Source organism: Capra hircus, chromosome 1, assembly GCF_001704415.2.
Source record: "Capra hircus breed San Clemente chromosome 1, ASM170441v1, whole genome shotgun sequence".
Taxonomy (NCBI): Eukaryota; Metazoa; Chordata; class Mammalia; order Artiodactyla; family Bovidae; genus Capra; species Capra hircus.
The window spans coordinates 124,443,207-124,467,836 of NC_030808.1; the positions used below are offsets into that span (position 1 = coordinate 124,443,207).

Genomic DNA, 24,630 nt, shown 5'->3' on the forward strand with positions numbered 1-24,630 from the left:
TGGTTCTTAAAGTATTCTTTATTAAGATTATTAAAAGTTGTAGAAACAACTTTATATTATAAAGGCACAGGGAGACAGTTCTGATAAAATATTCAAATTAAACAGTAACTTACAGTACAAAAGACAATTTTAATGCACATACAAACCCCAAATGTCTGATTCAAAAATATTTTACTGTGTCTATTAATGGGCAATGATTAAAAATATAAATTGCTACTGTATAATAAATATCTGATAGTGAACATCTCGATAGCAAAGTGAACAAAATATTTATTGCTTTTCACATATATATTTTCCCCTGTAATTTAAAATTCCTAATTCTTTTATTATCTTCTCAACTTTTCCAAAGATAAAAGAAATTCCACATAATCTCATGGGGGAAATGGTAGTTATCAAAAGCTACCTCAAGAAGCAATCACTGCTGGCAGTGTTTTCTCACTTCCTGTTCTGCAATCACAGTCACCCTTCCAAAAAGTAAGATAGATGTTTGCTAAACAGTAAGACAACTGCTCTAATGACTGGCATTCTAAGGTTTATAATGAATACTTATACAAATATAAAAGGTGCTCCATTTTGAAATGTGTATTTTATTCGAAGTTTTGGGCAAGAGGCAAACGTCTGACAAGTAATTTTACCTACTCTCCTCAAAAGTTTTCCAAAGCTGTAAAAAGTCAGCTTAGTAAAATTTCCAACACTTCAATCTCTATTTGAGGGCTAGTCGGCATATGTAATGTATAAAATTAACATAATGCAATGTATTTTATAAGGAAGAGATCTTACCCTTCTTCCAGTTTTTAAACTGGGGTTAACTTTATTGATTTCCTCCTGCTCTTTCTTTAGCAACCGTTATAGATAGTACAGGTAGAACATCCATCACAACAATAAAAGAACATGAAAGCAACATCCTAATGAATGCTACTTCAACTTAAGAAATATCCACATTAAAGTCTTTGATAATCATTGTAAAGTTACTTAACCATATGTCATGTTCAGACAGTGTGTAGCAGCTAGTAATGTACCTGGCACAGAGTTGATGCTCAATAAATAGTTGCTGAATGAATGAAAAAGAAAAACTTGGCTTTGGTTGTGCATACTTTAATCACGTTCTGATTAGAATAAGATCAGTCTAGAACTAAATACTGCACGCTACATCAAACTTTGCTGTAAACAAAAGTTACGATTTCAAACAGAAAAATATTACCTACGTTAGCTTTAGCCAATTTATATGTACATATATTTTAACTTTAAAAAACAGCTGAGAGAAATTTCACACATTTGTTAATTTTTACCCACATACTTAAATTTGATGTTGTTGATGGTTAACAGTTGGGTAATGGAGACCAAGTTGGACAGACTGGCTAAACCTGTCTGCTTTATTTATAGTTAGAATTACTAGTCCATCAATAAATTTAAAAAGTTATGATGCCAGATTAAACTCAAACAGTGACTACCAAGCTGATTTTTGCAAAACTACCACACTGAAGTTACAGAAATGTAACTGAAGTTACATATATTTGGAAGTAGTAGCACAATTTTTCAACATTAAAGAATAACCAGGAAGATATGAATTTAATAATGACAGACTCAAAGTACTGGAAGTAGGATAGTAAGAATAAGTAGGTGACCAATTTTAAAATCTAAGACTAGGTCTAATATTTCTTTGGCATATGCATTACTATCCTGGACAAGTTAGCATTTAAAAAATACTGTTTTATTATTTTTTTCCTCTCAAATTAACATCAAGGTATAGATTGCTAGTATACTCTTAAAGCATTTTAAGGGACAAAGATGACATTTTGCAACATATGCCATAGTTCATATTTAGTGTACAGTTATAATTTATTGGCATAGAGGGATGTAACTGTTAAATAACCTCAAGTGATCTCATGCAATGGTGAAACCACAGAAAGTGGGAAGAAATGTAAGTATTTACACAACAAAATATTCAGTTTTCTGAAAACTGAATTCTGTTTTTTTCGGAAAAACACAGTAAACCTGGGAATCCTAACAGTAAATATGTACCGCATAGCACTGAATGAAAACTAGCCCAACTGTAAATGAACACCTATAGTAACCTGAATGTGTAAAATTTAATAAAAAAACATAAAAATGGAAGAGAAAAAAAAAAAAACCCTACACATCAGAAGGAAAAAGTAGCCTATAAAACAGGCCAATCTAACTTGATATTCAAAGTAAATAAAAGAGATTCACAAAATCATGACAGTAATGCAAACTAAGTCAAGTACCAAGTACCCTTTGATACACAAGCCAATGTAACTATCAGACTCATTTCCAATAGCTTAACAATACTCATTAATCCAGTCAGGCATTCAGGGGCTGAAGCGGTCAACGAGAGCTCAAGCCTCCAAAGTTTAAGAACAAACTTATCTGCAGAAGCATCGTGTGATTTTTGAAATCATGTCTTATTTTGGCGGATGTTACCGTAAGCTCTGTCAGTGCAAGTTTATCAGGCATTTGGAAATAGGACTTCCAAATTTCATTTTTCCAGATAGTTTTTGGAAGTTTTCGTTTTAGCCAGTGCTATGTAAATGAAGAAAAGCAAAGACAAGTTCACCGTAGACTACCTCACGTTGTTACTTAATTGTGCTAGATATTCACGCAGTTCTTTCGCAGCCTGGAATCTGCCGTAGCGCTTCTTTGGGTTGGCGCACTCATCCAGCAAGGCCTCGAGGCGGCCATCTTTGGCAATTTCGCTTGGTGGATCATGGAGGAGTCCTCCAGAAGTGCCACGCCACGTGGCGTGTCTGGATAAGAGGTTCTGACAAACAGCATAATAATTGTGGTCCACAGTGGCACGAGCACAAAGAATTTCTTTTGAAAATGATAAGCAAGCCTCCTTATCACAGTCATCAAATTTGCTTTCATACCATACATCCCAATTTTCAGGCTTATCTGTGAAAAGGGAAAGGAGAAAGAAAAATACATTTTAGAAGGCTTTTCATTGTTTCCCAAAATGTAACATTTGACTAATGCACACAGTAATGTTGGTTCTTAAAACTATATTACATTAAACATTTAAATATATTAATTTCTACACAGACATTTATAAGGAGCCCACCAAGGCAGGGGAGAAGGATCAGACAAAGTCCCTCCATACTAAAGGCCAAAGAGTTCAGCTTAGAGTGAAACTCTCCATGATACAGAGAAAGTGCCATGTGCAAGTCTGACACAGTGCTACATGAGTACAGAGGGAGCAGTACCTGTGCCCAAGACTGCAGAAAGCTGCACAGGGAACAACTGATTTAGGTTTTGAAAGATAAACAAGTCTGAAAAGAGGGAAAACAGCACGCTAGGCCCAGGGTACAGTGTGTACAAAGGCATGGATCTAAGGGGTTGGCACAGCTGGCCCAGGAAATAAACTCACTGTCGCCAGAGCACGAGACAGGTGACTGGGGAGGAGGCACAGACAATGCAGAGAAGTAGGCTGCATCTCCTGTGGTCATGACCGTGATCTGCCTAATAGAAACTAACTCTGGGCTGAAGCCTGCAGGAGCTAGGACGATGACAACAACTAAAGAAGGTCCAGGAAAAAGTCAGATTGTAGAAACACCTGACACAAAAATTAACAGTAAAGTCTGAGGTTCTAATTGGAAGACAAAGTAGACACTATTAAGATAATACTAATATTTTATACATACAGAATAATATACAGTAGCTGTGAAGTGTTCAGTAGAAGGATTCATTCAAGAAACTAAAAGGCCACTGTAGCTGAAGCATTAATGGCACTGGAGTTATGTTAAAAATGAAGCAGAACAGGGCCAGTCACATAGATTATTCTCTGGTAAAGTGCACGAATTTTACTTGACAAACCACTGGAAGTCATTACAAGCATTAAGGAAGGGAGTGCTAAGATCAGATTTATGTTTTGAAAAAGGAACTACCTGAGTAGAAGGAAACCAAAGGAAGAAATAATTTCAGAAAGCTGTTACTAATCAGTCACTTCACAAATTTGCCAATTGGGTGACTGCAAAGAGTAACGTGATCTTCTAAGTCAGGTTTAATGGGCTGAGAAATGAATGGATGCTGAGGAAGTAGAGAAAGGCAGTAAACAACTTTTAAAAATAGAAGGAAAGCGGGAAAGAATCTTATGCATACTTGTTTATGGGAAAGTAAGAAAACCTAGATTTTAAGGAGGGTGGGAAATTGAAGAAACTAACTGATGCAACAAGTTCTCAATGAAGGATCTATTTTCTCTGAAAAAAAATGTGTATTGCTTTTACTAGTTTAGATGATAAAGGGAAGGACATTAAGGGAGTTGCTACAACAAAACCACAATTTCCCTGTAAAGGTCATTTACTAGAAAGAGTTAAGAAAAGAGGGTAAATAAAGAAACACAGCCTTTTGCAAAGTGTCTATTTAGCCAGCTCTACCATGAGACATTTGAAAAGAATTAGCCAGAGCTAAAAAAGCACTGGAGCAATGCTCATTGTATGAAATGCAAAAATACAGAAACTATATTGTATTCATTCAAGGTTAGGAATTAGTTGATACAAAATTGTATTCCAGGAATGTCCATGTTAAAAAAAAATTTTTTTTTTCTTTTTAAGTTAAATTATAAAAAAAAGTTACAAAAAAATTATTTTTACAATACTGGAATAATAATGTTGTAGAGTTTAGGCAAGTTGCACAACTCTGTGAACATATATATTAAAAAAAACTGAACACTTGAAAAAAAACACAATTTAAGCTGCTTTAACTTCCACAAATGTATAAAGGGGTTAAGTGGGGAATGATGTACTCCGGAGCAGGGCATCCACTCCCTGTGAAAGGATCGGCATGGCAGATAAGAAAAAGAATCAGAAAGTAGTTTTGTGAGTATGGAATTGGAACAAGGCATTGAGAAAAATAAAGTATTTAACAAGATAAGCTGAGATAATGTAAAAAGTGTCAACCTAATACATTGCTGTTACAGTCACTGCATTCCACAGGTGCCACAAACTTTTGGTCTCTTCATCAACAGACCCACATGACAGAAGGGGATTAAAAATACAAGGCTTTTACCATGGAACAACAACCCTTCAGTTTCTTTTACTAAGTACCTTAGTTATAGAACCACAGGCTTTGTCCTTGAAACTAAAATTCCTATGATACTTAATTTTCAAAACACTTTAGACATTCTGCCCACCTATTCAGTGAAGAGCTCATAAATAAATGCAAGCAAAGTTTAATGTCAAACCGAAGTTAGAGATCTGCAGTGCTAGGAGTCATCTACATGGTTACAAAGGAAAAAAAGAATCACTGGAAGGACCTCACAGAAAAATGAAACACAGAATATCACTGTAGGAGAATCCACAGAAAAACAGACTCTACAAAAGCAGTATAGTCTCTCTGGCAGCCTTTAACTAAATAAAAACTTAATACTGCATTAGAGTCCTAAACCACAGCACACAGCAAACAGTATGGAAAAAACGTGTACACACACACACCCCCCACACACTGTATATCTGGGTCCATTTGAACCTGAGGTATATTTTACTATATATGGACAAACTGTGACTAAGAGTACAACTCTAATAAATCAGTATTTGTTTACCGGTCAAATAAAACAAAGATGCAAGGTTGCTTTCTAAGGAGGAAGTTTTAAAAATCTGCATCATATAAATGTAAACATTGACACAGGGGAAAAAAAAAAAAAACACCTACAAGTTATATACTTACTTTGTCTGATTAACCTTTTGTCAGCAACCAAAACATTTTCAGCGTCCACAATGATTACCTTCCCATCTCTAGGACCAACTGCAAAATTGTCAAAGCTGACGTCCAGGAGGTAGAGTGCAAATTCAAAGTCATTGTTTGTGAGCTGCTCTGCTATTTCCATTAATTGCCAAGCGAGGTCAACTCGTTTCTCCCATGGTGCATTAAAGTAACTCCACAGTTCTTCTCCAACATAATTAACAGCCACCATTCTTCCACAAGCTCCAAGATATTTTGCAAATGGCCAACCTTCATCAGATGGAAAACTCTACGAAAGAATTATCTTTATTACAAGACATTCTGATGAGCATATCCTGGTCTATCCCCAGATCCTCGCAGTAGAGATTCCTGCTAGGCATGAGCTTGGATTTTGTAATATTCAATAGTTCAAAAGAGATAAACGATTTTTTAATTGAGGTATAATTAAGATGTGATGTTAATTTCTGTTATACAGCAAAGTGATTCAGTTATATGTATATATACATTCTTTTAAAAGAATATTCTTTTCCATTATGGTTTATCTCAGGATATTGAATACAGTTCCCTGTGCTACACAGTCAGATCTTGTTATTTATCCAATTCTATACGTAATAGTTTGCATCTGCTAAGTCCAAGTTCACCCCTCCCTTACCCTTCCCCTTTCCTTTGGCAAACCCAAGTCTGTTCTCTAGGTCTGTGAGTAACTTTACTTCTTTTTTTAACTCATACCATTACTATGGACTTGAAATTTTTTAATAGATTACCTCACATTATAAAGCTAAAATAAGTTTTGCTTATTGAAATCTCAGAATCAAATTGATCAATAAAACACAAGACACCTTCTTTATTACCAGATCTAGAAGTAGAGATGTTTTCCTTTATCTTTTTGACTCATGTATGTACAATCAACCAAAACTTTCTTTTGAATGAACAGGACTACACACCTATTAGCCAGCAAGTGTTACCAGGCATCAGGCACTCTGTTATGCTGGCAGTAAGAGTGAACTACACTATCTTTAAAATAAAAATTTTAGAAGACAAATACCAAACAAATAACTATGAGTATAATTAAGTATTAGTTACTAAAAATGGTTCTGGTTCTAAGAGTCTTTAATAGGGACCTCATCTAGTCCAGAAGCAGGCAGGAGAGGAATGCAGAGAAAGATTCTTGGGAAATGTCTTCCAATCTGTACCCACAGGTTGGTAAAGAGCAGTCTGATAACCTACAACGCAACCTCCACTCCAAGTATCTCTGATGGCAAGTTAGCTTTGCTTCCCTTTCCGATGTCACCACATTGTCTATTGACCTTAAATCCAACTTCAAAATTACTTATTCTCCTGATCTGGCCAAGATTTTCTAATGGATTTTTTAACTACTAGGAAGATTAACATCCTAAAACAAGTCTTCCAGGATTATGAACAAGTTATTTTCAACCTAAGTAAACTGGCAGGCTTATTGTAAAGTACTCTGCAGTACTGTAACACCAGCTACAGGCTGAAAAAAGAGCAAAAGCGCGGGAAGTAATGCTTTAAACAACTGTTGGAAGATCACGTGACCAGAGGCGTTTTTAAAGAGCTATTTTTCAGAATAGTGAAGTGAAAGTCACTCAGTCATGTCCAATTCTTTGTCACTCCCATGGACTATACAAGTCCATGGAATCCTCCTGGCCAGAACACTGGAGTGGGTAGCTGTTTCCTTCTCCAGGGGATCTTCCCAACCCAGGGATGGAACCGAGGTCTCCTGCATTGCAGGCAGATTCTTTACCAGCTGAGCCACTAGGTAAGCCCTTTCAGTTATCCCTTTGCTTAAATTAGAGGCAGATGATATGTACACAGACTGCAGGGGAAACAAAGCAAAACACTACAGAATATAAACACAGCCTACTTCTATTGCTAAAACTGAACAATCTGCATAAGAGCCAGAGATGAGGCTCTTCTGGGAACTCAAGAAAGCAGGTGGGTGATATTAATTTTACTCTGAGCTTTTATAAAATTGACAAAACTCAGTAACACTCTTACTTTAAAACTTTTATCAACTTTAAAAGATTTATAGTCATACTTCATCTGTAATTGCCTATTTTCATATTTTCATTTGTGCTGCCTTTTAACTCTATCAAATGTACAATAACTGTATTTGTTCTTTGTATATACACCTTTTCTGTTTAAATTTCAATATCTGCAGTTTTGTGATATAATACTAATTGTGTAAATTAAAAATTTAGATATGTTAGTATGAATCTTTAAATATAGTAAATGAATTAATTCAATTTTGTTCACAGACAATATCTACTGATGCTTTAGTAATTAGAGGAAAGTACATTTTTAATCTTATCTGAGATTTTAAAACTTCTTGTGGGCACTGGGGAAAGTGACAGATTGCTCATTTCCAATGTGACATGCAAAAACTGCTAACCACACGTTATTTTCAGCTTTTCCTCCCAACTTAAAATACCTCCATAATCTTGAAAATTTATAGGCAAAATGATTACAAAAGATATAACTATTTCTCAGAAGTATTCATGTATAAAAGCTGATATTTAAAACAAAAACACTGAAAATAACTAAGTATGTGAGATTATACAGTTTTGCAGTGCAAAAAATAAAGAACTCCTCCACATACACTATTGGCATATTATTCACATGCCATATTGTCAAACAGATACAAACATATCTTTGTGAAACTAAAATGGTCTTTGACAACAGGAGAAAGGGGAACCCTGCCAACATCTGCACATGTACAAATGCCTCCTTGTTTTTGGAGCCTTTCCAAGTGAACGACAGTCAAATATATACCTCATTACTCAAGTCCCTCATGGAAGAGAATAAAATATATGAACAAATGTCATACTGAGCAACTTTATATTCATATAGCAATTTCTGACAATGTTAGCTGAAATCATGTTATGCCTCATTTTAAGAAGAGCACAATTCCTTCATATAATTTGCTACCAAATCTTTTAGAAGAACTTTAACAAATGAATTCACATCACTTGCTCATATGAAAATAATTTTTCATTGAATAATCAAAAGTCATACTTCATTAATAAGAACAGAATTCTACTCAGCGTTCTATTGAAAATGCTCCAAGGAAGCCAAAATACTTATAATTTGTATTTAAAACAATTCTGGCTTAGAACCAAATGTACCATGATCAAGCAGAGTTTGAGAAACAAAAATTTTAAGATGTTACCACTTGGATTTATTAAGTATACCAAGCAATAAGAAACAAAACATCTTATTTCCTGATTACCAAACTCTCACAGTGCATAAAACACAGTAGCTAGGATGTACACTGTTGAGGGTCACATTTTTTTTTTTAAACAAAATCTTAAAAAAATCTGCCCATTGTGCTGGGCAGATTTTCAAACTGCCTAACACAACAGGCACACAATTTGAAGTAACTTGAAATAAAATGGGTGTTTCATTTTTTACTTCTATTTTTACTTTACTTTTTATTGATGTATAGGTGATTTACAATATTATGTTAGTTTCTATTGTACAGCACAGCGATTGCGTTTTTATTCTTTTCCCTTATAGGTTATTCCAAACTATTGAGTATAATTTCCTATGCCAGAGTAGATTCTTGTTAGTTATCTATTTTATATATAGTAGTGAGTATATGTTAATCCCAACCTCCTAATTTATCCCTCACCCACTTCTCTTTTGGTAATCATAAATATGTTTTCAAAAGTGTACAAGTCTCTGTTTTTGAACTAAGTTCATTTGTATCCTTGGTTTTTTTTAAGATTCCACATATAAACAGCAATATCAATATGATATTTGGCTTTGTCTTGCTTAGTTCACTTAGTATGATAATCTCTGGGACAACCCATGTCCCTGCAAATGCCATTACTTCACTCTTTCTATGGCTGAGTAATATCACATTGTTATATATTCCACATCTTCTTGATCCATTCATCTGTAGGTGGATATTTAGGTTGCTTCCACGTCTTGGTTATTCTAAACAGTGCTGCAAGGAACCACAGGATACACGCATATTTTGGAATTATGGTGTTCTCTGGATACATGCCTCAGAGCAGGACTGCAGAACCATGTGGTAACTCTTCCCTGGCAGCTTCCCGTATGGGCTTCCCTGGTGGCTCGGCCAGAAGAGAATCTGCCTGCAATGCAGGAGACCCGGGCTTGGTCTCTGGGTCAGGAAGAGCCCTTGGAAAAAGGAATGGCAACCCATTCCAGTGTTCTTGCCTGGAGGATTCCATAGACAGAAGAGCCTGGTGGGCTAGAGTCCATGGGGTCTCAAAGAATCAGACATGACTGAGCGACTAACACTTTTACTTTCTTTCATGGCAACTCTATTTTAGTTTTTTAAGGAACCTCCATACTGTCCTCCATAGTGGCTGCACCAATTTATATTCCCACCAACAGTGTAGGAGGGTTCCCTATTCTTCTCACACTCTCCAGCATTTATTATTTGTGGACTATTTGATGACAGTCATTCTGACCAGTGTGAGGTGGTAAGTCATTACAGTTGTGATTCGATTTTTCTAGTGATGGTGCTGAGCATCTTTTCATGTGCCTTTTGGCGATCTGTATGTCTTCTTTGGAGAAATGTCTGCTTAGATCTTCTGTCTATTTTTTGATGAGGTTGTTTATTGAGCTGTCTGAGAAAATGTGTGTATTTTACAGGTTTATTTACCAGCGAAAAAATGCATTTAAATTATTTTCATCTGAAAGAGAGTCTTTAAACTTGGAATGGTTTAACTTCTAACTGGATTGGAGGCACTCCAATTAATCGTTCAGGGTTTTTCATCAGGTTTGAATATGTCATACAGTATGCAAAGTTACAACTAAGTATTAGTTTAAGATAACACAAAGACACAAAATGGTTAAAAAACATATGTATTACTCTATTACTGCTTTTTTTTTTACATTAAGTGGGTGACCACTCAAAGAAAAAGTCCGAGTATTACCACCAGTGTAATAATTTAAAATGGAAATTTAAGTATCAAGTCAAAAATGCTTCACTCTAAGATTTAAAGCAACATTAAATGCTTTCACTGTTAACTGACATAGTATTTTGAATATGAAACCTACGCTATATCATCATGTCTAGGTATCTTTTAGCTTAAAATCAAGGTTTCAGAAACTACTAGGATCACCTTCATTTTATGAGAAAATAAAATATATACAATCAATATAGTAAAGAGACAATTCAGATATTTAATATTCTTAAAGATACATAATCTTTTATGAACTTTCTATATTTAAAGGGTAAAACAGTATGTAAGCAGAAAGTGGACTTGAAATCACTAGTCTCGCTTCTAAGTTTCACCTTTACCTCTGCATCTCACTAGCTGTGTGATGGTGGCAAAGTCAAAATTTTTTAGTGCTTTAGTCTCTTCTCTGTGAAACTGGAATAATACTTGCCCCAGATTCATCAGGGCCATCAAAGGGAAAAAAATATGAAATGCTGAACTGTAAAAAGGCTTGGTGCTATGAGAGATGTCTAGTGCATCTCCAAGCAGTAAATGCACAGAAGATCTAAAACTTGGTAATATGTATATACATAAACACAGCACTGTAATTTGATTTTCATTTATAATAGCTAAGTACCACAAAGTAAATTCTAAACGCTGACATATCTATCACATCTGTTGATCAAAACCAAAAGTCACAATGCTTTGTGGACCTTTCATGTGACCAAATGGGATGTGCAATCTAAAAATTCTAGAGTTGGAGGGTACTCAAGTTTTAAATACAGCTCAACTTTATCAGCATATACCTTAAGTGAGTTGCCTCAAGTTACAAAGGTAGTGGGGCTTCCCTAGTGGCTCAGTGCTAAAGAATCATCCTGCCAACACAGGAGCCACAAAACACACGGGGAGCCGCGAGTTTGATCCCTGGGTCGGGAAGAACCACCGGAGGAGGAAATGGCAACCCACTCCAGGATTCTTGCTGGGATAATCCCATGGACAGAGAAGCCTGGCAGGCTACAGTCTGTGAGGTCACAAAGAGTTGGACATGACTGAGCATGCGTACATACACACACGCAAGTATTAAGAGGTGAAGTCAGGCTAATATAATCCCTCAATCCCAACATCCCTGTTTCAGAAGCTTTCAAATTTTGGAAAGGTGACAGTACGTATGTTTCACACTCATATTATGCAATGCTTCAAGGACTTTGGGATAGCACCTCACAAGAAAACATTTCACTGCAAAAATACCATAAGCTTATTCATCCCAAGTTGGATAAAGCACATGAATTACCTCATGTGTTTTCACATTTGTTTTTTAACTTGACAAGGCCTATTTTTCTTCACCTTTTAAATTTGGAATTGCAGATAAGGTCAACTCACATTTCACTGACTACTACAAGAAGCTGGAGAAAAGGCAATGAGAGTTACTGTGGAGTGAAAATCTTGAATTTAAAAAACCCTATATCAAGCCTAACTCCATCAGAAATGTTAAGAGTTGCAAACAAAACATAATCCTGTTCTTAGCAAGGCTTTTTAGCCTGAGTTGGGAAGATGATTAGAAACATATATAAATGATAAATTCTGGAATTTGTTACAAATCACAGAACAGTACAGAAAATGTTGAGAAAGAAAAACAGGGACCTATTTTAAATTGTGTAGTAAAAGACAGCCTCTCTAAGGAAGTGCTACTGAGGGAGAGCTCTAAATGCTGAGCATAATATTACACAGATTGGGGATGAGGCAGGAAGAATGTTGCAGGAATATGTTAGAGCCAGAAACTGTCTTTTCAGAACTGAAACGAAAAAAAAAAAAAAGGCCAAAGAAGCTGCAGTGAAATGAGGAGGGAATGGCTTGAGGTAATGGGGTCTGCAGAGGGAGGTAAAGATCAGATCATGATCATGTTGGGAATTACAGAATAAAACACAAACTCCCCAACACAGTCTACATGCCATGAAAATACCAAACGTGTCAAATCTTGAACATTCAGAAACATATTACTTCCTGGAGTTAATCAATATCCTGCGGTATATAACCTTTAATCAACAGCCACGGTCCTACCATATTAATTAGATCATTTTATTCTATTATATAAGAATACAGTCCTGAAAAAAGGAGACATGGGATGCGTAAGTAAAACTGACAGAAAAACCTAAAGTCAACTCTAAAATGTTCATGCTCTATTATCTTTTACTCTCTTTACATGACCAAAAGTGGGGTTTGCATACTAAGTTTAAAAGATCATAATTCCTTTAATACAAAAAATATAAAATATTTTATAGCCATTTATTATCTCATAACATGCCATTAAAAAGAACATAACTTTGCAGTTTGCCTAAAAAGGAAATGTGTTACACGACTGCAAGACTGATTTTTTTTTAAAGGAGAAAATTCCTAGTAAAATGATAATGACTTAAAAAAAAACTCATAAATAATCAAACATATAGTCTAAAAATCTAGTTACAGGTTTTCTAAAGAACTGGCATGTCTACTCATACACACAGTTTAAACTTGAGATCATTTCTAGAGAGTAAATTGCCAAAAGCATACAAAATGCTTAGAGGTTCAATCTGAGCTTCAAAATTATTTTAAAAGCCAAAATTTGAACAAAATCCCATTGTAGTAACGCATGTTATAACAGCTGTTCATAGAGATTAGTCAAATGTTCTGGTGACAGACTAATGTGTTCACAGTTTTGTGAACTGTCTAGAGGGGGAATACAGTAAAATTACTGGAATGATTTAATGGTTACCTAATTTTTGCTAAAATTTCTTTAAGACCTCAGCTTCTTAATTTATACTGCCAAATAGTAGCCAAAATCCACTGCAAAGACTGTAGAATCTTAATAATCTCAAGATTTTCAAGTCACAGGATATGTTCCATTTGTTTCACTAAGTAGTTTTCTGAATGCCAATTCCACCCACCTAGAATTCCAACAATATTAAGCAATGTCTTGAAAATAGCAAGGTTGCGTTATTTCACCGAATATCGTGTCCAACAGCTAGCTGTATCTAAAATAGGAAACTAATGTCAAAACACATCAATAACAAAAAAACCTACCAAGTTTAATAGAAACAACTCATCTTTTAGAATAAATATCTTAAGAAATATTCTTCCATGCCACCAAAAAAAAAAGAAAGAAACCAAAATTGCTTGGCCACAAATTTTAAATATGTATTTACTAGTCTCAACTGAACTCATGAGAACTAGCAACTATGATCCATGTTTTTAAGTTAAAAGATATACCTAGAAACGCTATACTCAACTATTTATTTCTAATAAACTATCAAATAATGGGGGGAGGGGAAGGTATAGCAGCTTCTTTTAGACCCAATAACCTAAGAATGCTACTTTCTTTAGTCAAGATCTGATTTCTTTAAATAATCTGTCAATAGAATAGTACTAACTTCCTCTCTTCCCTTTAAAACACAAACTGAATTAACACAGCCCTTCAGAAGTATAACACAGTATCTGCTAGGAGCATAGTATCTCTCCGCATTAAATACCTGGTGCCTGGTTTTGAATGTGTATTCCTTTGTCTTAAATTTAATATGACCAAAACAAAACTCTTGGTTCTCCCTCCCCCAAAGCCATTCCTTCTCTGGGCTTCCTCAGCAGTAGCTGCTTAGACCAAAAACCCTGGTGATATCCTTTATGTTTCTTTCTCTCATACAGTAACCCATTCCCATCATCAAGTCCTATTGGGTATTTCTCCAAATATACCACGTCTAACTGCTTTTCATAACCTCCACTGCAACCACCTTAATACATACCAAGCTTTCTCCCACAAACCAGGGCAAAAGCCTTTGAGTCCTTAAACCATTCTCCACAAAGCACGCACTGCTAAAAACACATTTATTGTTTCCCACTGCTCTGAAAACAAAATTCTAAATTCAAGAAGCCTGTTTACAAGGTCACCCACAACATGGACCTTGCCTACTTCTGTGATCCTGAGTTCTACCAGGCTTTTCTACCCCCATGCTTGATCCTGCTTTGGAACCTCCGAATTTGCCGTCAGAATTGTGTACCACTGGCTTTTTCTCATCATTCACATCTCAGCTAAAATGTCACTCTTAACTTCTGACCACTGAATTTAAAATTGTTATCTCTAATCCAATTCTCCATTATAGGAATCTGCTTTGTTCTTTTCATAGTATGTAAAATCTAAGATAACCTTGCTCTTTGTTCTTTTCATAGTATGTGAAATCTAAGATTACCTTGCTCTTTATTTGTTTGCTGCCTATACCTAATGCCCCAGAAAGCAAAGAATCCACAGTTGTGCCCTGGCCTGTCATCTCTACCATACCCCAAGGGTACAGAGGTCAGTTCCCAGCGCTACTTGTCAGTGCCACACAACTCCTGTCGATCTCCCTCCGATGATACGTCTTTTAAGATTCCATCTCAGAGTCTAAGAATGCCAAGAAAAACCTTGACTTACCCTCTATTTTTAAAACTATTATTTACTAGTTACTAAATAGAATTAATAACTTTATGACTTACTGAGAAAAATTAAACTATTTGGTTTATATTACTGAATCCTTATGAAAACTATGTTTATATAATAAATAGTCATCATCATATGGGTCAAATCCTTAATGCCCTTTTAATTACTATTCCAGAAAAACCACAGCCTGAAGCAGCATCTACACAGGTATTTATGATGTATGTATGTATGTATATGTAAAGACAATGACATTTAAACATTTGCCATAGGAAGAGTAAAATTTATATATTTCTAAGACAGATGTTATGGTGTACTAAGGAACTTCACTCTAAAAGTGAAATAAGCTGATTTGCAAAGTAATAATATACTGAAAAAACTTTACAATTAAGGATATTTTACATAGATTATCTGAATAATTCTCTCCTTTAAAACAATTCATTGATAAGTATTAACATTCCCATTTTACCAATTTAAAAACTCAGGGTCTGAACCATCAAGTGACTTGCTCATTGCCACCCTACAACTTTGTGGTGGTCTAGAATGCTATTTCAATACTGCCATCACCACACCTCCTGGTCCCCATGGGCATAACTCCATTTATCCTCAGAACTCAATTCCTCTGTGAAATCCTCCCTGGTATCTACACCTATGAAGGTACACTTAGATGTCCCTCCCTAAATGAGTCATCTGACAGGGTGCATAGTATCTTTATTGGTAGGGCTAATTGTGCTATACTGATTTTAATTAGTCATTTATATAACCTGGCAGCTACACACAGCTAAGCTACTTGCTGCCTAGGAAGGCCTATTCAATCCAAATGCCTTCTAATAGACTATTTACCAAACAAGCAAACAAACAAAATTCAGTTCTTCTAAGTCCAGGGCTTTAAGTCCAAAGACCTTCCAGCTGCTTCACAGATAAACTCCTGCAATCTATAAAAAAGACATAAAATGTGGATAAAAAATTTGATTACATAATTTAAAATCTTTCAAAGTCTATGATCAGGGTGAATAACTATCCTAATTTTATGCCAAGAATTTACTGTTTTAAGACAGTTTACAATCATTTACTAAAGTTCAGTATGCATAGGGCTTATATTCTAAGGACATATTAGTTTTAGTGTGAAAAGTAAAGAAAGAAAACATGCCAGCATTATGTGACGAATAAGCAGCAATAACAGCAATATAGGAAGGAGCCAGAGACCAGAGGCCAGAAAATCAGAATAAAAACCAGTCTGATGATTCCCTGAAAAACTGACTCCCTATTAACGTATGAGAGGAATATGTGCTGACCCATGCAATGGAAATACGAGGGAAAATAGTTCAAATATTAGATGAAAAAATATTTCTGTACTTTCAGAACTAACAATGGCCAAAAGATATGAATATAAACAGAAAATAGGCCAGGGTATCAAATGATTTTGCTCCATTGACCTAGAAGTAGATTAATGGAGGAATTTCCTATGGATGATCATCTGTTTCTACAATCTTTCTAAAATAAAAGTCTCCTTTTTGAGACCTGGGTTACACACAGATGTTATTTTTTTGTTTGCTCTGTCATTAAGCTCAATCAACTGTCAATAAAACCTCTGTTAAAAAGAAGAAAAACAGAAGGGAAAAAAAAAACTCTAGATATAAGCTTATTCATTTATTAGATTAAAAAGTAACCTATTCAGTACTACCTAGTCAGGAACATCTCTGAAGCCTAAATCTGAGAGTGTGGCTACCACAGCAGCAATCATTGGTAGAGAAGCAGGTGGCCCCTTAAACTCCGGTTTGAAAAGAAACTCCTGAGACAAAGTCTGGAACATCCTTTCTAGGTGCCACTGCCCCACAAGAACCTTAGCTACCCTTAGCTCCAGACTATCATCCTTCAAAGGTAGTCTCGAATTTTGATTTGTTTTAACCTGATTTCATCTGTGTAAAAATTGGGGCTAGGAAGACAAGCTTAAAACAGGACTAGCTAATCTGGCCTCTGACCCATATAGGCTAGCAGGAATCAAGTAACAAACCTCTGACTCCCTTCTAGAAGAGCTTAAACCCACCAGTTAAACTCAAGTTCAGAAGCAGAGTGACAACTTCAGGTTGAAGGGTAAGAGTCACAGGGTGTTGAGGCTGAAAAGGAAAGGATCTAATCCAAGAGCCTCGTTTTACAGATAAGTAAAGGGAGTCCCACAAAAAGTTTACCAACAGTCCAAAGTAAAAAAATCAGCTAGATGGTCATCATCTGTTTACGTCAAAAAGGGCATCTTAGTACTTCTTAAAGATATATTCTTCACCTACAAAAATTATTTTTAAAGGCAGACACAACATTCACTCCAAGTTTAATTGTAAAAATTCACCTTGTAATGTAGGAATGGACTAAATTAGTGAAGTAAAGGTATGGTTGATATTCAAAAACATAACTATTTTTAAAGTGATCCAAATTTCAGACAAGCTTCAAAACTTAACCAAATGCATTAGATAATAAAGTTACTTTTACTTATTTAATATCCAAACACTTTCTAATTATTGAGTGCTTACTATGCATCAAGCACTATATAAAATGCTTTCCACGTACTATGTCATTTACAAGAACTGAAGGTTTAAAATCTATAGCTTAACCAATGATAGTTACATACTTTAAAAATTAAAGAAATCCTATTAAAAACATGATTTAGAAAACATAAGACAAAATTAGGCAAATAAGACAAATTCCCACATCCTTGCCCTTAAACAAAAAACAGCTTTCTTATTTCTATAAATAAGACCATCTTCACTGTCTCTTGAGTTATAAAGTCAGAGAGAACATTTTGAGCTTCAGGAAATCCAGACAGCATTTTTCTCCCTCACACACTCACAATGTTTATAAATTCAAGAATAGGTTAAGTACAAATACTGGTAAAAATTTTATCAGTAACAGAAAACATTTTGCTATCTTGCGAAATACTTCAACCTCTCATTTTTAACTATTCCAAGAATGCTGCTATACATTGTATTACAAAGTCCCTCTCTGCATTTTTTCCCCATAAGATTATGGCAAACTTGTTATGAAATATACCTCTAGGTAAAGTAAAACTGTGAAGAGGAAAAGAAGCTATCAGAGTAGAAGATAAAGGTTTTAGCATTATCCTGTTGATACTTATAATTTTTCCTTAGAGCTAGATAAGCTGCTGTAAGCTAGTAAAACTATCCAACAATGGGAAAAGTCATACTTCTGTATCAGTCCACATTGGGAAATTTATACTACAAATCTGTACAGCCTTACACAGATAAATTAGGTCCATATCATACCTTGCAGACATTTAATACCATTCATGTCTCCTTTCAAGGCATAATAGAAACTTGGGTTTTTTACTGTTTCTTAAAATCTGAAGAGGCAAATTGAATGGGCTAAATTCACACATACTTTTCAGTTCTTTAATACCTTATCAAGAGATTTTTAAATGTTTATTTTTGGAAGCATGTTTACTACATGGAAACTATTGTTAAGAACAGCTTGATGAATTCAGTTTAAAATACTTTTTCTCCCAAGTAGTTAATTTTGGGGCAATATAAACAAAAATCTAGTTTTTCACCAACTGTCCAGAAACTCAATAAGTAGCTCCCTCTCCTGGAAACAGAGAAAGGAAAAAAAAAAGGAGTTCCCCGTTAAGCTGTAAAGCACAAACTTGTACTTTTAAAAATATTTTTTAAAAACACATGAACCCAAAAATATATATAAATAAGAGTCAAAAAAATAAACATTCCTATGATTGACTGGTACTAAAGGCCTCAAATCTGTATTTCACACAGCATGTAACTAGCTATAAAACTAAATTAACATTTCAATTTACAAGCAGCCGTCAATAATGCCGATATATGCATTTCCTCATATGCTAAAAACAAACTCTTATCCTATAATCCACCTAGCCACATGGTCAAGTGATTGTGTAAGTTTAAATTACAAAAATATAACTGATCTATTTTTTTTTTCAAGCTGTCTATCACTAAAGATGAAAAGAGAAGAAAAAGTTTAAGGGAAGAGTAATCAGAAAACATATTTGACAATCTCAACTGTAAAGTAAATAGAAAATGGCAAGACAACTTCAAGCTTCAAAAGCATGTGTTTCCTAAATAAAGCATTTATCTCAGTACAAACCAAATGTCAATATTTCTCATATTAAAATGACATACATTTATAGAACTGCATATACAACATTCTTAAAGTGTTCTAACATTAGCAGAAGCATCTGATAAAAACCTTTGAATATGAAGCTATTATTATAGGTGCAGAAAATGTGTATTATTAAGGTAGATCTTTACTAAATTTTTGGATCCCAGAGAATTTGACAGACTACTCAGCCAACTATATTGCTAGAGCTGTCTCCAGAGACCAAACTTGCTAACATAAACATCTATTGCTCAAAGAGAAAAGGCAGCTTAAATGGAAAAAGTTTTAAATCAAAATGTACGCATTAAATATGGGCTTAGACTTTAGAGGCTAATTTTTAACTACCAAATAATTTCTTCAAGAGAAGTTTAACCAGTTTTATATCCTATTCATTGATAAGAGAGCACCATTTAATATACAATCTGTACTTTAAATGACCCATTACATACATCCTATGACTCCTTAAAATTTACTACAGTTTTGTTTGAGGCAAATACTTATTTTGTGTTAAAATTATTTGGCTACACTAATCAAACGATGCTGGTTTCTTTTGGCTAAGTTGGGCAGCGAAAAACGAGAAAAATAAGCCATATAAATGAATACTGGACATTTCTATACATGCACTTTAGATTAAAAAAAAAATGCAACCCTGTACAAACCTCCTAGCCATTGGTGACATTTTTAGCAGCGCAGAGAGGGCGTGAAATATATTAAAATTACTTGGGATTAGTTTTATGTCATGTTCTCCCTGCCCCCACCCTTTGTATCTGAAATACAGCACAATTGGTATGGGGAAGGAGCAAGGTTAACTTCCCTGCGGTTATCAAGAGAGATCACACCCCCACAGTTGCAACCACTGTCCAAGGACACCGCACTAAAGGCGAATGGGAATGTGTATAAACTCAATAACTTTCCCCAAGGTAAACATAGTTTTGAGGGATTCTGTTTTCTTTTTTGGCTGTCACCGCCAGTAAAAAGATCACAGCCTATCTCTAAGTCACGAGAGAGCCAATACGTCAACTAGGAGAGAGGTGACTCTTCTTTCCCCGTTTCTTGCCCTGGCCTAACACTTCATCTCCTCCCTGCGGCCAAATTACCAAACGAGCAGAGAAGGTCACCGACCGGATCAGCATGAAAATGTCCGTCCTGACACCCTCGCAGTCTCAACTCCAACGTGCCTTATTTTTTTTCTTTCTAATCCCAACCAAAGCACACGACTCAAGGATGAACCCCACCCCGACCACGGTCCCCATTTTCCAACCTCATCCTCCCAGTCTGGCTGCCCTGATGATGTGCCAGGTGAATGAGCTAAGGAATAAAACAAAGACAGACTTCGGGGCCGAAGTTAGGGCAGCCGGCGCGGGGTACTAAAGAGGAGAGCAAGAAACACTTGAGAACTAAGAAAAAGGTCCAATGGCTCGTGAGCAGACTGCGCCGCGGAAGCGCAAGCCCGGGCGGATCAAAGCAGAAAGGCAGGGAGGGAGAAGAGCCCCAGGAAACTGGCCAAATAGACATTTTGGGAGCGAACGAGAGACTCGCTCCCTCTGGCGTTGAGGGATCCGCAGTCGGAGAGGAGATGCGCCCGCGTCCAGCTGACCGGAGCCGACTCACCCTTAGGCGGGTCGCCCTTCGCGACCCCGCACTGCGCCCGGGGTCCCCCTGCGCCGCCGTCTTCCCACGCCCGCCGCCGCGCCGCGCCGGGTCCAGACAGGGCGACCGGCGCGGGCGGGGCCGCTTCTCCCGACTCCCGTTCCCCGTGCGGCCCTCCCGGCAGGACACTCCCAACCGGAACCCCGCGCCTACCTGTAGCACCAGCGGCTCTGGGTTGAAGGCCAGGGTCAGCAGCAGCTGCATGCGCTCCGAGTCCTTGAGGTTGCGGAGCAGGAAGCTGCCCGAGTCCTTGGTCTCTGCATAACGGCGCACCAGGCGGTCGAGCAGGCGCTGCGAGGGGCAGTGCACCAGGTCGGACCAGCCCTCCACCGCCTCCGGCGTGAGCAGCCGCACGTCGCCGTTGAGGCGCGCGAACTCGGTGCGGGGCATGGCCTGGAGCAGGTCGCAGCGGGGCCGGCCGGTGGCCCGCTTGCAGATGCTCTGGTCGAGCTGCGCCAGCTCGCGCTGCGAACCGAGGCGCTTGAGCACCACTCGGCGGCGGCCGCCCTCGCGGGGCTCGCCGTACTGCGCGAAGTAGACGTTCTTCACGTTGAGGAAGTCCAGCAGGCGCAGGCGGCCCCACGCCTCGAACACCACCTGCCCGTTGAGGAAGCGGCGGCACCAGCTAGTTCCGAAACACGCCGGGCACTTATTGAGCTGCAGGAAGCGCCGGTCGGCCAGCTCGTTGCGCTGCCAGGAGGCGAGCAGCGACGGCGAGTGCAGCACCATCAGCACCAACAGGCTGCCCAGCGCCGCCAGCTTCAGCGAGCGGGACAGGCGGCCCAGCTTCGGGGGCACCAGGCGCCACATCCCGCCCGCCGCCCGTCCGCCAGCACCCGGAGGGCGAGGGCACCCCCGGGGCGCCCCCGCCGCGCCGAAACCCGGAGAGCGACCGGCAGGGGTCCCCGAGCGAAAGAAGGAGCAAGGCGCGCGGGCTGGGGCGGGAAGCGGAGTAGGTGTGTAAGAGAGACGGAGAGCGGGAAGCAGGCGGCCCGAGCAGGCTGCGACTTCTCCCAGTCACTAGTCTCCACAACTCTCGAGCTCCCTCCTCCGAGCTCCCCGCCCTCCGACTCCGGCGGCGCCTCCTCCGAGCCAGTCAAGTTATACAGCAACGGGAGGAGGGAGGGAGCGCGGGGACTCGACGGCCGCGCGCCCGCTTCCGCCGTGCGCGCACGCGCACTACTCGCTGGGGGCGCGAGAGCTGCTGCGGAGGTGGCCGCCTGCGGGACGAGCGGGGTCTCTGAGAAAAGGAGGGACTCACGGAAGGGGAAGAGAAGCTGAAATGACTCACACCGAAAAGTAGCAACAGTGTAGGAAGGTGGGAAGGATGAGGTGCCCGCGCGTCCCTGACGCCTCACGCCCCGGTTCGTGCGCGCTGACTCTCCAGAGGGAGAGCGAGGGGGGAGGGGGGCGGGGCTGGAGGGGCGGAGCTAGCGCGCCGCCGAGAGAGCGTCGGCGTGGACTCCCGGGGGCAGCTTTGTGGTGGGGGGAGGGTTGCTCCACGGGGCGGAGCTCGAGCTTTGGAGGCGGGGTAAACTCGCGAGCTCCTGTAGTGAAATTATTTAATACTTTTAGTAACAGTTACTCTTTTAAGATTGTTGCCTTTTTCCTGGGACCTGTTTTTCGCCGTTGTGGAAAGTCACCTAAGGGGAAAAATATAAAGGAGGCGCAGAAGCCTATTGCAAGCCACTGCCCTCTGCACGGCGCGCCCGGGGTGGAGGCCGAGTAGGCGGGGCGGCGGGCTCTCCGGGCCTTATATGGGTGGGGGCGCGCGCCCGGGGGCGGGGCGAGGCGAGGCCGCGGCGGGAGCTCGCCTTCCCCCGGTCCCGCGCGCCGCTCACTCCGGGGGCGGGCCTGCGAGGAAAACGTGGGAGAAGGCGTGAGTTGTGGCGGGACTGTTTAGGGGCTTCACCTTCGGCATCTGTCGCGTCTGTGAAAGCATCTTAAATTAAAGCTGAGTGGTAACCAGAAAAGAGAAGTCTGCGAGGCAGCGTCATAAAAAATGGCAAAGTAGGATGAAGAGAGAACAGACGCGGCCTGGCGTCTCCGGGAAATCTGCCCTAGCCACTGCGAAGGAGCTGGGACTAGCAGCTAATTTGCTCCCGCCAGCTTCCCCAGCCGGTTTCCTTCCACTGAAGGCGTTTTCTTCAACTCCGGGGAGTCTGTCCCAGGGCCTCCCTTGAGGCGCGGGCGGGCCCTTAATTCCCCCCTCGGACTCAGGCCTGCCCCAAGAGCCGCGACGCGTTGCTGTGACAGTAGCCATGGGGACCCGAGCTGCCTGGTGCTCCTCACCTGCACCTTGGCTCAGCTTCACGCCACGACTGCAAAAATAACTCGGAAATCTGTAGCTCCAGCGCCTGATTTTGGTAGACGTTTAAGGGAACCCAGACTCTACAGTAGCTGAAATATGCAGTTATACTGCTTTTCAGTTATAGCGCTAAAGTAATTAAAATGAGTAGTTTTTCTGATGGACAAGTGATTCCTTATGCGGTGTTAAAACATCTGGGTTTTAACCGAGTTAATGGTAGGGATTGAACAATGATGTTTAGGAGACCCATTCATTGGCATATAGAAATCAACTCTGCTGCTAAGTCGCTTCAGTCGTGTCCGACTCTGTGCGACCCCATAGACAGCAGCCCACCAGGCTCCCCTGTCCCTGGGATTCTCCAGGCTTAAAGAGAAAAGTCTACTGCTTTCTTTGTGGTGTTCTCAACACTGTTTACTTGTAAAAGGAAGAGCTATATTCCAGAAGTACTGTTGTAGTCAGTGTTTTGACCTTCCTGATACAAGAATTCAAACTTTGGGGGAAAAAACATACTTGTACAATTAATAAATATATTCAGCGTAGAAGTGACTATTAAATGATGTTACACTGATTCCAAACAAATTGGGCGGTTTTAGTTCTTCCAGTTTGTGCAAAGTGACTGCTGAGGAAGTTTGATAACGCTAAGGATTTTTTGAAGCCTTTGGCAGTAACTTAACTTACTTTCAGAGCATCCCATAACTTCATGAAATGTAGAATTAATTATGAACAATATATCCAATGAGGATATCATTGAGAGTTTGATGTGATTGGTCTGGAGATGTCAGCTTTGCTGCTGTCTTTGCTGATTTGTAAACTGGGCAAGTTATTACTAAACTGCTAAATTCTTATCCCTAACATACTTTCTTCCTGTCATTAGATAATGTTCAATTAATACTAGAGGATATATGTGGAATTGCTTTAAAACAATAAAAACACTACATATATTTTATATTTTTATTTAGAGTGAATGATTCCATTAGAATTATTGCCAGTGATTAAACTGAGAGAACTGAGGTATAATGCAAGACTATTCCTGGAGGAGGGAGTGGAAACCCATGCCACTATTCTTGCCAGGAGAATCCCATGGACAGAAGAGCCTGGTGCAGCACAGTCCACAGGGTCACAAAAGTCAGACATGACTGAAGCAACTGAGCAGGCACCCAAGACTTATCTAGAGGATTCAGCCCAGCTCACTCGCTCAGTTGTGTCCGACTCTTTGCGACCCCATGAATTGCAACACGCCAGGCCTCCGGGTCCATCACCAACTCCCGGAGTTCACTCAGACTCATGTCCATCGAGTCAGTGATGCCATCCAGCCATCTCATCCTCTGTCATCCCCTTCTCTTCCTGCCCCCAATCCCTCCCAGCATCAGAGTCTTTTCCAATGAGTCAACTCTTCTCATGAGGTGGCCAAAATATAGGAGTTTCAGTTTCAGCATCACTCCTTCCAATGAACACCCAGGACTGATTTT

The 24,630-nt window shown here is 39.1% G+C and overlaps 1 protein-coding gene across 1 annotated transcript; it reads right to left on the reverse strand.

Annotated features, from left to right (window-relative positions):
• On the reverse strand, positions 1-24,263 carry C1H3orf58 (chromosome 1 C3orf58 homolog). Its single transcript, XM_018049483.1, has 3 exons — positions 21,007-24,263; positions 5,680-5,983; positions 1-2,913 (listed from the first exon to the last, which is right to left on the reverse strand). The coding sequence occupies exons 1-3, from the start codon at positions 21,661-21,663 to the stop codon at positions 2,582-2,584; spliced, it is 1,293 nt and encodes a 430-aa protein (XP_017904972.1). The 5' UTR covers positions 21,664-24,263; the 3' UTR covers positions 1-2,581.

What these genes read in the sequence shown, in the direction of transcription:
- C1H3orf58 (XM_018049483.1), bottom strand. Translation starts at nt 21,663, where the DNA reads ATGTGGCGCCTGGTGCCCCCGAAGCTGGGCCGCCTGTCCCGCTCGCTG. An exon ending in CAGAGCCGCTGGTGCTACAG is followed by an intron (nt 5,984 to 21,006) that starts GTAGGCGCGGGG and finishes ATTCTTTCGTAG; the next exon opens with AGTTTTCCATCTGATGAAGG. An exon ending in CAAAAGGTTAATCAGACAAA is followed by an intron (nt 2,914 to 5,679) that starts GTAAGTATATAA and finishes CCCTTTTCACAG; the next exon opens with ATAAGCCTGAAAATTGGGAT.